This window comes from Coptis chinensis, chromosome 7, assembly GCF_015680905.1.
Source record: "Coptis chinensis isolate HL-2020 chromosome 7, ASM1568090v1, whole genome shotgun sequence".
Taxonomy (NCBI): domain Eukaryota; kingdom Viridiplantae; phylum Streptophyta; class Magnoliopsida; order Ranunculales; family Ranunculaceae; genus Coptis; species Coptis chinensis.
The window spans coordinates 76,248,295-76,262,540 of NC_141462.1; the positions used below are offsets into that span (position 1 = coordinate 76,248,295).

At 33.4% G+C, this 14,246-nt stretch overlaps 1 protein-coding gene across 1 annotated transcript; it reads right to left on the reverse strand.

Moving 5' to 3' along the window:
- Nucleotides 1-13,437: 13,437 nt before the first annotated feature.
- LOC147488957 (uncharacterized) lies at nucleotides 13,438-13,758 on the reverse strand. Its single transcript, XM_086574534.1, has one exon. The coding sequence runs from the start codon at nucleotides 13,756-13,758 to the stop codon at nucleotides 13,438-13,440; it is 321 nt and encodes a 106-aa protein (XP_086430660.1).
- Nucleotides 13,759-14,246: the final 488 nt, after the last annotated feature.

Consider the following 14,246-nt stretch of genomic DNA (forward strand, 5'->3'; position numbering starts at 1 on the left):
TTGAAAAATGAAGCCAGTTCGAAATAAAATTTCTCTTATCATTCATTTTTTGTTTCTTCTTTTATTGGAACTAATGACTTATTGGTTAGTTATCCATGGTGTAAGTTGAGACATTTTCCTTTCTCTTCCAACAATATATGGCACACCTTCTTTCTCATGGACAGCTTGATGGAAGTGGTGTATAGAGCAACTAATGAACTCCCAGTGGCATGGCATCTCAAATACCTCTAGGTGATATTTGAACACATTTTTCTGTTTATTAGTGTTGCCTTAGATGATCATATTCCAACTTTGGTATGTCGGAAGTATAGTTTAAGTAAACCCCGAATGCTTTCTTGAGTGTTTATTTAGACTATAATTTTATATACATTTTATGCATATATACCGGAAATTAGCCTAATGATATTTAGAGTATAATTTTCTTATGACGTCTCCTAACAAAAAGATGAAAGAGGATATGCAAAGTGTGTATGGACCCCATCTACTTGAATTTGTTCAGTATAATTGCGTGGACATCCAACCTTGAACTGGAGAGATCATACTGATCGGAAGTTAGGATTGCCTTGGGAAAAAAAATAGTTACATTTGGAAAGGGAATCAATTTTTGAGAGACATAGGAAAAGGGATAGTACTTCAAGTTTGTTCTGTTTTTGTTTTGTTTTTTTGTTATTTCTTGAAGTACGTGTTATTAAGTCTTTCATCTTTATTTGAGCTCTTTTGTACAGGAAGAGAATAGGTATAACTCCAGCAAAGGCGCACACATAAATCTAAAGCGCGTGGAGAATGCTCGCATTCTGGACACAAAATTTTAGGTATCGTTTATATCAGATATTAATTAAATGGACATGGCATTATTAAAACATAGCAAATATTTGCGGCATACTCCAAATATACATGTTTCTTTTAATTGATGGTTTTCTTTTATCAATTCTATGTGTAGGAGTGGGCTAATTCAAATTGCTAAAATTTTCTTTTGAAAACTTGATGCGGATTTTTTTGAATGTGGTTCTAAAACTTGCTTCTGAATTATTATTTTGATTGTTGCTCTAAAACTTAATGTGTGATTTTTACTTTTTGCAGTATAAAGAAGACGAGAGCATCACTCATTTGGGATCTGATTATTGGTTGACTGGAAAAACCAAGCCATATGATCAAGTGGCTGGGTGTATGACAAATTGACAACATGAAAAGAACTTAAGCTTGTTTTATAGTATATATAATCTTTTTCCCTTTTGTTCTTCCTTGTACCAAGTTATTTATTGAATCAATGACGACATTTTGTAGCGAAGAAATATTTGATTTAATAGAAAATGTGAGATTTGTTATGTTAGAATTATTCTCTGAAGTAGTTTATAATTTTATATATGAATACTCTAGGGAAAAAAAATAAAAAATAAAAATACAAACAAACAAACATTTTGCCACAACCGTGGCAATAAATACTTTTAGCAACCACCGTGCCCGTGACAAAAAGAAATTCATTTATTTTGACAATTAAACTAATTCAAATAAAAAAACAATGTCTTGCCACGACATGATCGTGGCTAAATGTTCATTCTCTTGCAGCGGTGGTAAAAGTCGTGGCAACAAACTTTTTTCCGCACCCTTTTTTACCTCGAGCGAGGCAAAAAGTTTTTTCGTGGCAAAACACATGTTGCCACGAATTTTGGACTTTTTGCCACCACAACTGGCCGCGGCAAAAAATCATATTTTTAATAGTGAGTCCTTGGCTGATTCCCTGGCCTCCCTTAACGAACTTGTTAACAAAGATCTTATCATTGCAAGATTAAAACTGACTATTATACGATTGTGACGGCTATTCTAAATTTTCTTTGTCTTTCAGAATTCCAAGATTTGCTAGCTCGCCTTCTTTCTGTGAGACTCAAATTGCAACACCTGGTTAGATAGGGCAAGTTTCTCACACTGCTCTTATGCTTACTCAGTCTCGTGGTAACACTTTTGGGCATAGTCAGCTTTATGGCAATACCTCTGACCCAAGTTAACCACATGATAATTGAGGCAACTTTTGAAGTCCTAATTGGATAGATAGGGGTCGTTGCTAGGAAACTAAAATTGAATCAGTTCCAGTATTCTTGGTGTGCATACTAAATATATTCTTACTTGCAGATATGCCTTCAAACTGATCTTTCTGTTTTCACTCACCCCCCAACAACATCCAAATTAGTTGGGGACCAATCAACTTAATACTGCCTTTGTTGGATTGCAACTCACTCAGCCTATGGATCATATCCCAATTGGTACCCCGAAATTGGTGCCACCCACCATATGAATGGAGTGTTGCGCCCTTACATAATAAGAACACTTGTACTGACTATAATAATGTGGTTCTTGGTAATGGTGACATTGCAGATCGCCCAACTAAGTGTTCTTTGATAGATACATATATTAATATAAACTTGGAATATTAAGTTAGAGGTGATTCGGTGAATGTACCTAAGACACAGTGCAACTGGATTTTTCGTCTATAAACTGTAAACATGTTAACTCCTATTTTGACCAGCTCTGCTTGAACTTGCTCATATAAACAAAGTATCCTAAGTCCTAACTATCAATTAACATTGGTTTAAGATTAGTAAGAAGTATCTCAACTCCAATCACTCAAATGAGACCACAATCGAATTTTTTAGTGTAGGAAAATGTAAAATCCCTGGCACCATGCCACCATCTGTGCCTGTGCTTCACAGGGACCAGGTAGTGCCACTATCTGACCAACTGTGCTCACTTACAGTAAACATTTATGATTTCCATAAGATGTCTTCTGAAGTCTTCTTGATGCAGAAAAAAGATGTTTGTGTTATGTTAAGGCCATGAAAAGTATCTCCAGTAATTACTTAATGTAGAGAAACCATTTACACGTTGGATTCTTAATTCTATTGACTAATGTCCGTTCCTGTTTAGAATGGAATGGATGTCCATTGCTCCATGCGGTAGGGCACTATTGGTTTCAGGATCTGGCTATAGTTGCTTAGGCATCTATGCGTCATTATGGCCTTATGGGAAACTCAACACAACTCTCTTGATGAACTTGCTAACACAGTAACACTCACACTAAAATCAGATTCAAGGGTGCTGCTCTGTAGAGATTTCTTTTGACAAAATTTCTATTGTCCATCATCGGGTTTAACTGTAATCACGTAACTTATTAACCTAACGATGTTCAAGTTAAACGAAAATAGACTAACTATTAATTTAGGTAATCTTTTGATTTTAGTCCTCTAACCAGTATCCAAAAGAAATTACATACATATAATATATGTGGAGTTATTTGATTTAGTCTAACAGAATCACAGTGACCTACACTTTCCTTCTTTCCCAAATTTATAATAATCTGAATAAATAAATAGAATTCCATGAGATTCAAGAGTCTTGCAATACCAACATTAACATTATATGTAAAGAAACGGTGATATTAACTCTAGCATGATCCAAACAAAAATAGCATACCAGCATTAACATTACATGTAAAGAAACGGCGACGGAACTAATCACAACTCTAGCATAATCCAAACAAAAATAGCAAAAGAAAACTTTATCCATTTCATTTATGCTATGTTGGTGTATTCACTACTCTAAATATTGGCCAGCAATATATCCTTTAATTTTTCTTATTTTTTCCAATGCCATATCACTATAACGACTCTAGTTGCCTGCTTCAAGTAATTACTCACCTTAATAAAATAAATTCTACTGATACAATGGTAGCTTAACAAAATTATAATAAGTTATAAGACACCAATAAATAAACATATATCTAAAAAGTAGAATCTCAATATTGGAAATCAGACATTGTGAGCATATGAAAAATTAACATTTACCTAGAGCTGGATTCACTTTAGAGCTATAGGAAAGGGAGGGACTCCACGCTACGCTTCACTGCAAAGTGCAAACAAAATCATACATTACACAAAGGTGCCGACCTAAGACTAACATAGTACAATACCCGTGGATGTTGTTATCCATCTAACTAAGCAATATCTTTGAGTTCAGTCAAATATTAATATCATAAATGAAGAAACGTGATAATAAGAACAATAGAATAATGCTACTTTCTTATTCCTTTAAGTCATAATAGTGATATATTAATGTCTAACTCAAAAGGCATCTTCATAAAACCAAATTGTGAAGTAAATAAATTCTAATCATTTTAACAGCCTGAAAACCAAGTAGAATTTTTGTTGGTTAAAATAGAGCCCAACGTGTAGACAGATTTAGTTCACTAAAAGCATTAATAGAATAATAGCAGAGGATCTATTGATAGTCATGTGTGACCTCGGATCTTAACATTAATAAAAAAAGACAGCAAACATTAGTAGCTCCTAGTAAGACGACTGATTGTAGAGGTGGTAAAACACCCCAAACAAAATCACCCACGGATACAATGTCAACGAATTTCCAAAAGCTTGGATTGCTTTGTGATACCCTTCAACCCATTGAGACCTTTTGACAAACACAACCACCGAAAACAGATACAACAACGAAACTATACTAATCTAACCATATAAATTCAGCCCATTCACTTCTTTAAATCCTAAATAAGGATAATTAATATTTACTTAATAAGGTAGTGGCATAAGGAAATATAATTCACTGATGCAATATTTGCTCGAGTGAAAGATACCCACTCTACCTATCTCCTCATTGAATAGAATTTCACTCAGGCCTAACCGGTGTATGAAGCTACAAAACGAACATTGAACACATGCATATAATTAACTCTATAAGCAACATACCTTTGTGAAACCAAAATTTAGATAAATGTGTCTTCTTTCCTCTTTTCTTTTTTGGTATTCTTTTTTGTAACCAAACATATATGAGTACTTTGCGAATCTGAAATAGCTTTGTAACCAAACATCCATCCATTTTGTTTCTCAATCAAATATTGAAATAGCTTTCTTAACCAACAACTCAAATTCACTGTGCTAAGCACTGCAACATAAATCTATAGTTTTCCATGAGTACTTTGCGAATCTGACTCCAAGTTCAATAGCTTACTACATTCATAAGAATATGGATCCCCTATATCCGAAGACTTTAGTTAGCTCCTTACCTATGAATTACTAAATCTAAGACAACTCATTAAAACTATTGGGAGGGTTTTCTTTTGTAAAACTTCGATAAGATACTTAATTGATAACAATATACACAATCACAAACAAACACACCATACAACAATTGCTTCCAAGTATTATAATCAAACCAATATTTGAACACCAATATATACCTATTATTTATTATTTATTATTTCTGAAAAATAGGAGAAGAAATGAACACTTGAAACAATTCCCTCCCATCAAATTTATTTTCCCATTTAATAAACACCGAAGTACCAATATCCGAAGTTTAAAAATAAAATGAAATCGCAATCAATATTATCGTAGTATAAACCCATGAACAATTCTGATCGTATATAATTATTTGTTTTAAGGAATTATGATTATTTAAAAAATAAGATAAAATGAATCGGTATATTTCTACACATACACATGCAAGTTTGAACCCATAATTCACAAATATACATAAGAAGGCAAAACCCCATATATTGTTCCTATTATCAAACTATAATGCTATATAGTCTTCATACAGTTCACAATATGATTGCATCCAACAACAGATATTAGAACTAAAACGCATGTTTATAACTAACGTTTAAGAGAAAGAAAAAGGAAGAGAACCAAAATCATTCACGAAATATATAAGGTTCAAACATAAGTATATTTTTCCTAACTAAGATTAAAGTGGTTGATATGCATAATAACAAACAATGGATAATGTAAGTTCACATTCTCCTAGGAGAAGATCATTATTTGTAAAAGAAGATAATGTATGGGTATTATTGTGGTAGAGAGGATCAATTTAAAAATGGTTAGAAAACAGACATATAGCAAGGAGCTCCAGTCTCGGTGTTATTTTGGCATGTGCCTTTCCACCTTGATGGAATTGGTCCAATTCCGTTAATGCTTGGCGATTCTGGCCATGCCCCTACGCATTACACATCGGTTAAAAGTGGAAAAAATGTCAAACATGATAATAACATTGACAAAGAGACAAAATACTAAAAGATTAGAGGATAAGGCATAAAACAAATTTCCTTGATACCAATGAGAATCAATCCCTCATTTTTGGGCTCTTATGGATACCATGTATCTTCATTGTCAAAGATGACTACATATCATTCCATGTTGATCAATAAAGGCATGCGTACAATTATAACACAAAAGAAGCAGTCATTTTTGTTTGGAAAATATAAAATAATACTCATAAGTAGACAAAAATTAAAACTTAAATATGATTGGGTGTTTTCCTATGTTACTCAAAAGTGCCATCATATATTGAAACAACATTACACATAAAAAACAGTGATCAGTCACTACCAAAAAATATAAAATAAAAGAATAAAAAAGTAAAAGTAAATCACTAGTGTCTATATCTTCATTAAATATCGTCTTATTCCAGAGTGCATGAGCATGCACTTCTTTGGTGCATAAATACTTGAGTTATCTTTTACCCGACAAAAATAAAAAAAGAAAAAGAATTGAAGAAGAAAACCATGTTTGTTTTAGTTCTTAACAAATTAGTTTGCCACTTATTCTAACTTGTAACTGGTGAACCACCCTTTTTGTGTTTTTTTCCCCCCAACTACTTATAAGTGGTTGACACTTATTTGCTACTTATAATTACCAAAAGTGTGAGAAGAGTCTCCGGCCTTTCACCAACTTAGATGTAGCAAAACACATATAAGTACTAAAACACAAACATGCATGAAACTCAAAAAATCCATATGGAAAATTGGAAATAACTTGGTACTGTTGTACTAATAGAAGGAAACTACCACAAACTTGCAGCTGTTTTTTAACAACTTCAAGAGAGAAGGCACAAATAATGAAACACGCCATGTAACCACGCTATACTAACATAAATGAATATATCATTTTATTATATATGCATGTGAATGAAAAGAAATAGTCGCATAGACACACACCTGCCAAAATAACATCGATGAGGATAACTGTTTAAATCTTGTGTCCACGTAGAGCTGAGTAAGAACCTGCGTGTTTCATCTGACACACATAATAAGCTAAATTAGCAATCATTTATTGCACTTCAGTAATCAAATGACAATGTTATGGTTTTTCATTTAATCCCTCTAACATACCATGTATCCATCTCTCCAAATTAAATTTTTTCCAAAAAAATAACTGGAAAGAAAAACTTATTGTGGAAAGGAGAAAGTCGACTCACCATGTATCTTTGCTTGAAAGTACTTTTTCCCTGATCGTCGTTCTCAACTACCGCATTGAATGGTATTGCAACTTGGTTTCATAAATGGATTTGTTCTAGTTGCGATAAAATTGATCTTAGAATCACAAACTTCAATAGCCAAAAAGTTCTCCATGACAGTAGTAACAAATGGCATTATTGGTTGTTACACCAACTCAATTTTCTCTACTACCCCTAATACCCAATTTTTCAATCACCATATATTCAAAGGGTTAGAATTCAACAAAGAATTTATTCAAAAAAGAATGAAAAGAAATCCTTAATTAGAAAAATAATAATAATAATAATAAAACTTACAGAAATATAGTCAAAATTGAAGATAACCTTATCAAAGTTGAAGGTTAGAGCATTTTAGGTGAGATACTATCCTAGCATCAAACACCAAATTTCTAATAATTTGGCATTTTTTCATCTTTAGGAGAGACACATGTTGATGAAAATACCAAAAAAACACCAAACCAAATACCAAATCGGCCAAAATTTGGTTCCAGCTTTGGTGCTGTATCAAATCTTTCTTGCGGTTTTGGAAAAACCGCGTGGTTTTTTGAACATCACATGGGCTTGGGCTAGAGTGTGGGCTTCAATCATGCGGTTTTGCAAAAACCGCGCGAGAGATTTGGAAAGAGAAAAAAGAAGAAAGTTGATGTGTGCAAGACCCAAAATATCGCCAATATATCCGATATATCGCCGATATATATCGTTTTTTTGGTACACCGATATGGATATATTCGATATATCTCAACCGAATATTGAATTCCTTTTTTCCTCGATATATATCGCAATTTCTCGATATAACGATATATATCGACCGATATATCCAATATAAATTGTTGACTTTGACTGATATTGTTGACTTAGACTAAATATTGTTAACTTTGACCGATATATTGACGATATTTCTGATATATCGACATACAAAACAAAATTTTGACTGATCAACAAAAAAATAGATATCTCCGATATATCCGATATATATTGGTTTTTGGGTACATCGAAATATTAACCGAATTCGATATTTTGGGCCTTGGATGTGCGACACATCGCACGGTTTCTGGAATACCGCGTGGGCTTGGGCTTTTAAGATGGACTTCAGTGACGCGATTTTGAGAAAGTTGTGTGGGCTATATGGCGCGGTTTATCCAAAACCGCGTAATTTGATGTCGAATATTTAATGTTTCTCTTTAAATTGGTTTGTATTTTTTTGGTTTGGTGTTTGGTTTGGTTAAAAAATTTGGTGTTTTCTTGGTTTCTCTCCTAAAGATGCTCTTATGAAGAAAAAAAAATGCTTACTTGATTGAACTGCCTACAAACATTAAAGTCAAATTGTGGGAAATTTTGTATTTGTACAATGAAGTAGGTAATCTTTTTTATTTGATGAAAGAAAGAAAAAGAAATGAAATAATGTTTTTAGTGCTGTGAAGCTAGTAAATTTACAGGGTTAAATAGTATTACCCCCTAGATGAGCCAATTAGGATTTTCCCCCTACTAGATGGCAAATTAGGGTCTCTCCCCGAAACACACGGTCAACTTGGTTTGACTGTTAACTTTTAAGTCAAATGGCTGAAAATGACACAATTGTCCCCACCTAATTAAAATTGAACATTTGTTTTTTAAAATAATGAGGGCATTTGTGTAATTTTTATTTGCTTGACTTGAAATTTAACGGTCAATCCAAGTTGACCGTGTGTTTGGGGTGTTTATATAACCAACATGAAAAAGCTTTATTCTAATCCAATCAATTGCACCAACATGTTTCTACAAGCCACCTCCCTAAAAACTTTATCATCCAATTTATACAGCCATTTGAATCACAAAACATGCAATTCCCTGATGCTAACATAACACGTTAGCCACCACACCTGACTATAACCCATCATATAATTTAACCTTCCATGTTATTAGCTGCATCAGGGCCCATATTGATAAGGATGTCATTCATCAGTTCAGGTCAAAGGTGTATAGAGAAACACTTTAAGAAGATATGCAACCTATAGAATCATCTTCTTGACCTCACATTTGACGTGTAATAGGGAAGTCTATTCTTTTGTAGCTAAAAACATCCAAGGTTCACAAAGGTCGTCCAGGGAACTAACTCTAGTAGAAAAATAAATCACATGACCTACAATGTTGGTAACTAAGTTTCCACTGCAACCATTCCCTTGACATTGGACAAATACAAATCAAGATCCAGAAGCTCAAATACGAACACATTTTGAGGTTCACAAATATCATTGAGAAAGAAAATACCTTGAAATACAACTAAATGGTGTTCAAACTCTTATCTCACCTTACAAATAAAATAACACTAACTATAGCGAGTAATACCAGTTTCAAATTGTTTCTACAGGCAGACTCCCTAAAGACTTTATCATCCAATAAGTACAACCATTTGAATCACAAAGCACGCAATTCGCTGAAGCTAACATAATGAGCTTTCTTACACCTTTTCAAATATCCGAGTTTAAGACAATTAGCTATTGCCTTTTCCAACCTGAATTGAACAACCCCTAGTAAATATTTTAGTACTCGATATTCATTCAGTCCAAAAGAGTCTGTCACATTTTACACCCTACTACTTCCAATTTTATGTACGTTTAGCTAACTTGTAATGTCTCAAGTTTTCTAAAAAAGGAAATGAGCAGTGGCCAAAAAAGCAACCACAGTTTACACCATACGTTTACTCTTACATCTAATATCTCTAGTACTTCGCGCACAATAAGTAAATGAGCAGACTTTAGAAAATAATTCAGTGAAAAAAAATTGGAAGAAACTTGATACTGGATGATTGAAAAATTGTAAATCTACTCAATCAACATATGTGATTTGTATTAGTTAGAACTCACGATTCAATTACAACACAAATATAGCTAATAACACTAGTACACAAATGACCTTACCAATTTTCTGAGGTAAAAAATCATATTAACTTCCATTGCCTTCAAAACCCGCATCCGTCAAAAATATATAAAATTAGACCTATAACAGTGTGTCAATGAAAAAAAGAGAGTTTATGTTAAAAATTCAAGAAAACATATTTTGATACTTGTATTGACAATGTGGGAAGAAAATTGTATATGACCACCAAAGCTGGGCAAAATGAAATCGTGTCAAATATACTTTACGTACATGGGTTTCATTAACAGTTTGAGCTTGGGTTTGCAAATGTACGTAACCTTTCTCGTTCAGCGCGTACGGCTGAATGTTACCAGAAAAATAAACATAATGTTAATAAAAATAAATATATATAATGTGGCTACAGTGAATGTGGCTCTATCCCTCCATATATATATATATATATATATATATATATATATATATATATATATATTAAGACGTGATAGCATAACAATACATGAACATTTCTCATAAAAATAAATTACATGTACCTCAGCTTTATTCACCATTTGAGTTCGAATTTTCTTACGCATCCTTTCCCCATGAATTTCTACATTCGATTGCAAATGGAAGAAGTATCCAATACATACTCAATGATAGCTTGAGAACACGTAAAATGAAATTATGACAGAGGAGAGAAAATGTATATTTTAGTGTTTAGGCACAATGAAGAGAAAGCCAGAATTTAAGATAGCTCCCACATTCCCCTAAACTCCACAGTAATGGTACTTCATCCTACCGACTTCCTTCAAAGTTTCTGATTACCGTCATTTTAATTACTTCAAATTGGCAGTTTCAGAAACGCGACCTTCACCTCATGGTCTTTGGAGTCTACAAAACCAAATTCGAATCAAAATGAATTTTTTCTAAACAAAATGGAATGCAATGGACAAATTAAAAGACTTCAATGAAAACCGAAATCACAATCAGGGACCAAAATGCATATATTTCTTTAAAAATAAAAACTTGAAAGATATCTGATTCATTGGTTGTGTTTTTATTTTTCTTTTATTTTGGCTTTTCCTTTAACCATTATTGATTTGCTTAAATAAATTTAACAACTTCAATAGATGTCTTGAATATCATAGAGAATAGGAGAAGATCTTTGGTTGTTTTCTGGAGAGAGACTGAATTTGTATAATTTTTTGTTTGTTCAGAGGTTGGAGGTCTTGTTTTTTTAAACTGTTGATATTGAACGGGGCGAACAATTGAAAATAGGTGTAGGTTTTTCTTTCTTTTTGGCCAAAAAAAAAGCTGAAATAGGACTTTTTAGATAATATTAGGAAAGGGTCAGAAAAACAGATAGAATATTATGAACCTCATTACACTGTCCAAATTTACCGCCTATAACTTCTTATACGACATTTTTGTGTACTTAGAGCATCTTTAGGTGAGACACTATCTTAGCATAAAACACCAAATTTTCAATAATTTGGTGTTTTTTCATCTTCAGGAGAGACACATGCATGTTGATGAAAACACCAAAAAAACACCAAATTGGTCAAAATTTGGTGTTTGCTTTAGTGTTGTATCAAATCTCTCTCGTGGTTTTGGAAAAACCGCGTGGTTTTTTGAATGCGGTTTTGAGAAAACTGCGCGGTGTTGAACACCGCACTTTAAATGAAAAAACAGGAAAAAAAGGCTATATTTTTCTTTCACTATAAATTGAATCATTCACACAATGGGTTTTACACTCACTTCTATTCTCCACTCTCTACTCTCTACTCTAAATCACAATGACTAGTGAAGAGCCAAAAACAAAATCTAGAAGGGCTTCATGGATACAAGAAGAAGATGTTACGCTCACCAATAGTTGGCTACAAGTTAGTCAAGATGCATGGTGTAGTAGGAAATGAGCAAAAGTCAAACGAATTTTGGAGTAGGATTCTAAATGCATTTCATGCAAATCTAGGAAGAATGACCGAACGCAACTTCACGGGCATGAAACACTGTTGGACTCTCATTTAAGCTAATATCAACAAGTTACATGCTATTCTTTCTAAGATTCAAGCATCTTCTCCAAGTGGCTATAATGACAATATGATTGTAAGTATTATTTACTTTATATTTGTTATTTTGATTCACAAATATATTTTTCAATTCTAATTTAGTTTTTTCTTAATTGGTAGGTTGAGGAAGCAATAAGTGCATATGGGATGTATAATGGGGTTTGGAAGTGGATGCAATGTTATAATATGGTGAAAGACTCACCCAAATGGAAGATGCTACAATTGATAAATGAATTGCGCCCACCAAAAAGTCGAAGTCAAATAGTGAGGAAGGAGGTTCATTAGTTCCAATATCAACTACGACAACTCAACCAATGGATTATGATCTACACCAAGTTGATGGGCTTGAGGATGGGCCAATTAAAAAGAAAGAAGAAAATAGAAGAAAGCAAAAAGAGAAAGAAGAAGGTGATTCTAAAGTGGAGGAATCCGCTAAGAAACTTGATGATTTTCTTGTGGAACTTTCTAAAACCACCAAAGAAAGCAATGAATTGGAAGCTCAATGACAATTGAAGAAAGATGAGATGGAATCCGAAAAACTTCAATTGAAAAAAAATGCGATGGATTGGAAGCTCCAAATCCAAAAATAGAAACTTCCATTGAAGAAAGATGCACTCCGAGTTCGAGAAGATGAAAATTATGCTAAAATACTAGGAAGGAAATTAAAAGGATTACCCGAAGAAAAGAGCGAAATTTGGCAACTCAAAAAGGCAGAAATTTTACAAAAAATGAAGAATCGAGTTGCGAATATCACTGGTAGTAGTCAAAGTAGTGCATAGTCTAAACGATTTACTTCCTACTTATGTCTTTTAATTTATGACGTACATTAATTTGAGTTTGTATTTTGATTTTAATTAGAATGTACTTTAATTGAATATTTTCTTTTAATTTGAGTTACCTTAATTTAAAGTTGATACTTTTTATCATTCTAAAAAAAATTTGGCAGAGTCTACTTTGTAATTTTAAAATTCTCATATACACAAATCTTTTCATAAAACCACAAATACATAGAAATAAACTTGGAACACAAATACATAGAAATTTAAACGATAAATAAACACAAAGTCCAAATGAAGTCCAAATAGAGATAGAAATCAACGCTGACCACACCGCCCACTCCTACTCCATAAATGCTCGACCAAGTCATTCTTCAATCTATCATGAACAACTTTTGAACGAACCCTCTTGATGCCGACCAGATGCCCAACGAGATAGAACAAAGTGGCATTCCTCTTCATATGCACCTTCTATTTGGCATTTCATAATCAGGAATATACTGCAGGATATCAATTTTGCGTTCATCTTCCACAATCATATTGTATAAAATTATGCAAACCCTCATAACAGTAGCCATGGTCTCCAAATACCATAATCTGTATGGATTTGCTAAAATAGCCCAATGCAACTGCAATATACCAAACTCCCGCTCTATGTCTTTTCTAGCAGCTTCTTGCTTCTTTGCAAAATATTTGTCTTGTGCAACAGTCGGCTTAGAAATCGTTTGAATCAAGGTGGCATAATTATGATATATACCGTCAGCCAAGTAATAGCCCATATCATAATGATGTCCATTCACAGTGTAGTTACAAGGAATAGTTTCATCATTGACTATATCATCAAATATTGGTGAGCGATCAAGTACATTAAGATCATTGTGAGAACCCGCCATTCCAAAAAAAAACATGCCAAATTCACGTGTCACGAAAAGCAACCGCCTCCAAAATCACTGTTGGTTTATGCACATGGCCAGTGTGAGACCCTTACCACGTGGATGAGCAATTCTTTCATTGTCAGTGCATGCAATCAATGCTTCCTAGCATTCCAGGCCATCCGCGTTCCTCATACTCTTCAAACAAACACTGAATATCTGTAACATTTGGTTTGCGCAAGTATTCACCTCCAAAAATTCTAATAATTCCATCACAGAAATAGCGCATGCTTTCATGAACAGTTGGCTCAGCAATATGTAACATGTCATCTACTAGATCAGCTGGAGACCCATAAGCAAGCATTCATATAGCAGCAATTACTTTGATTTTTGGG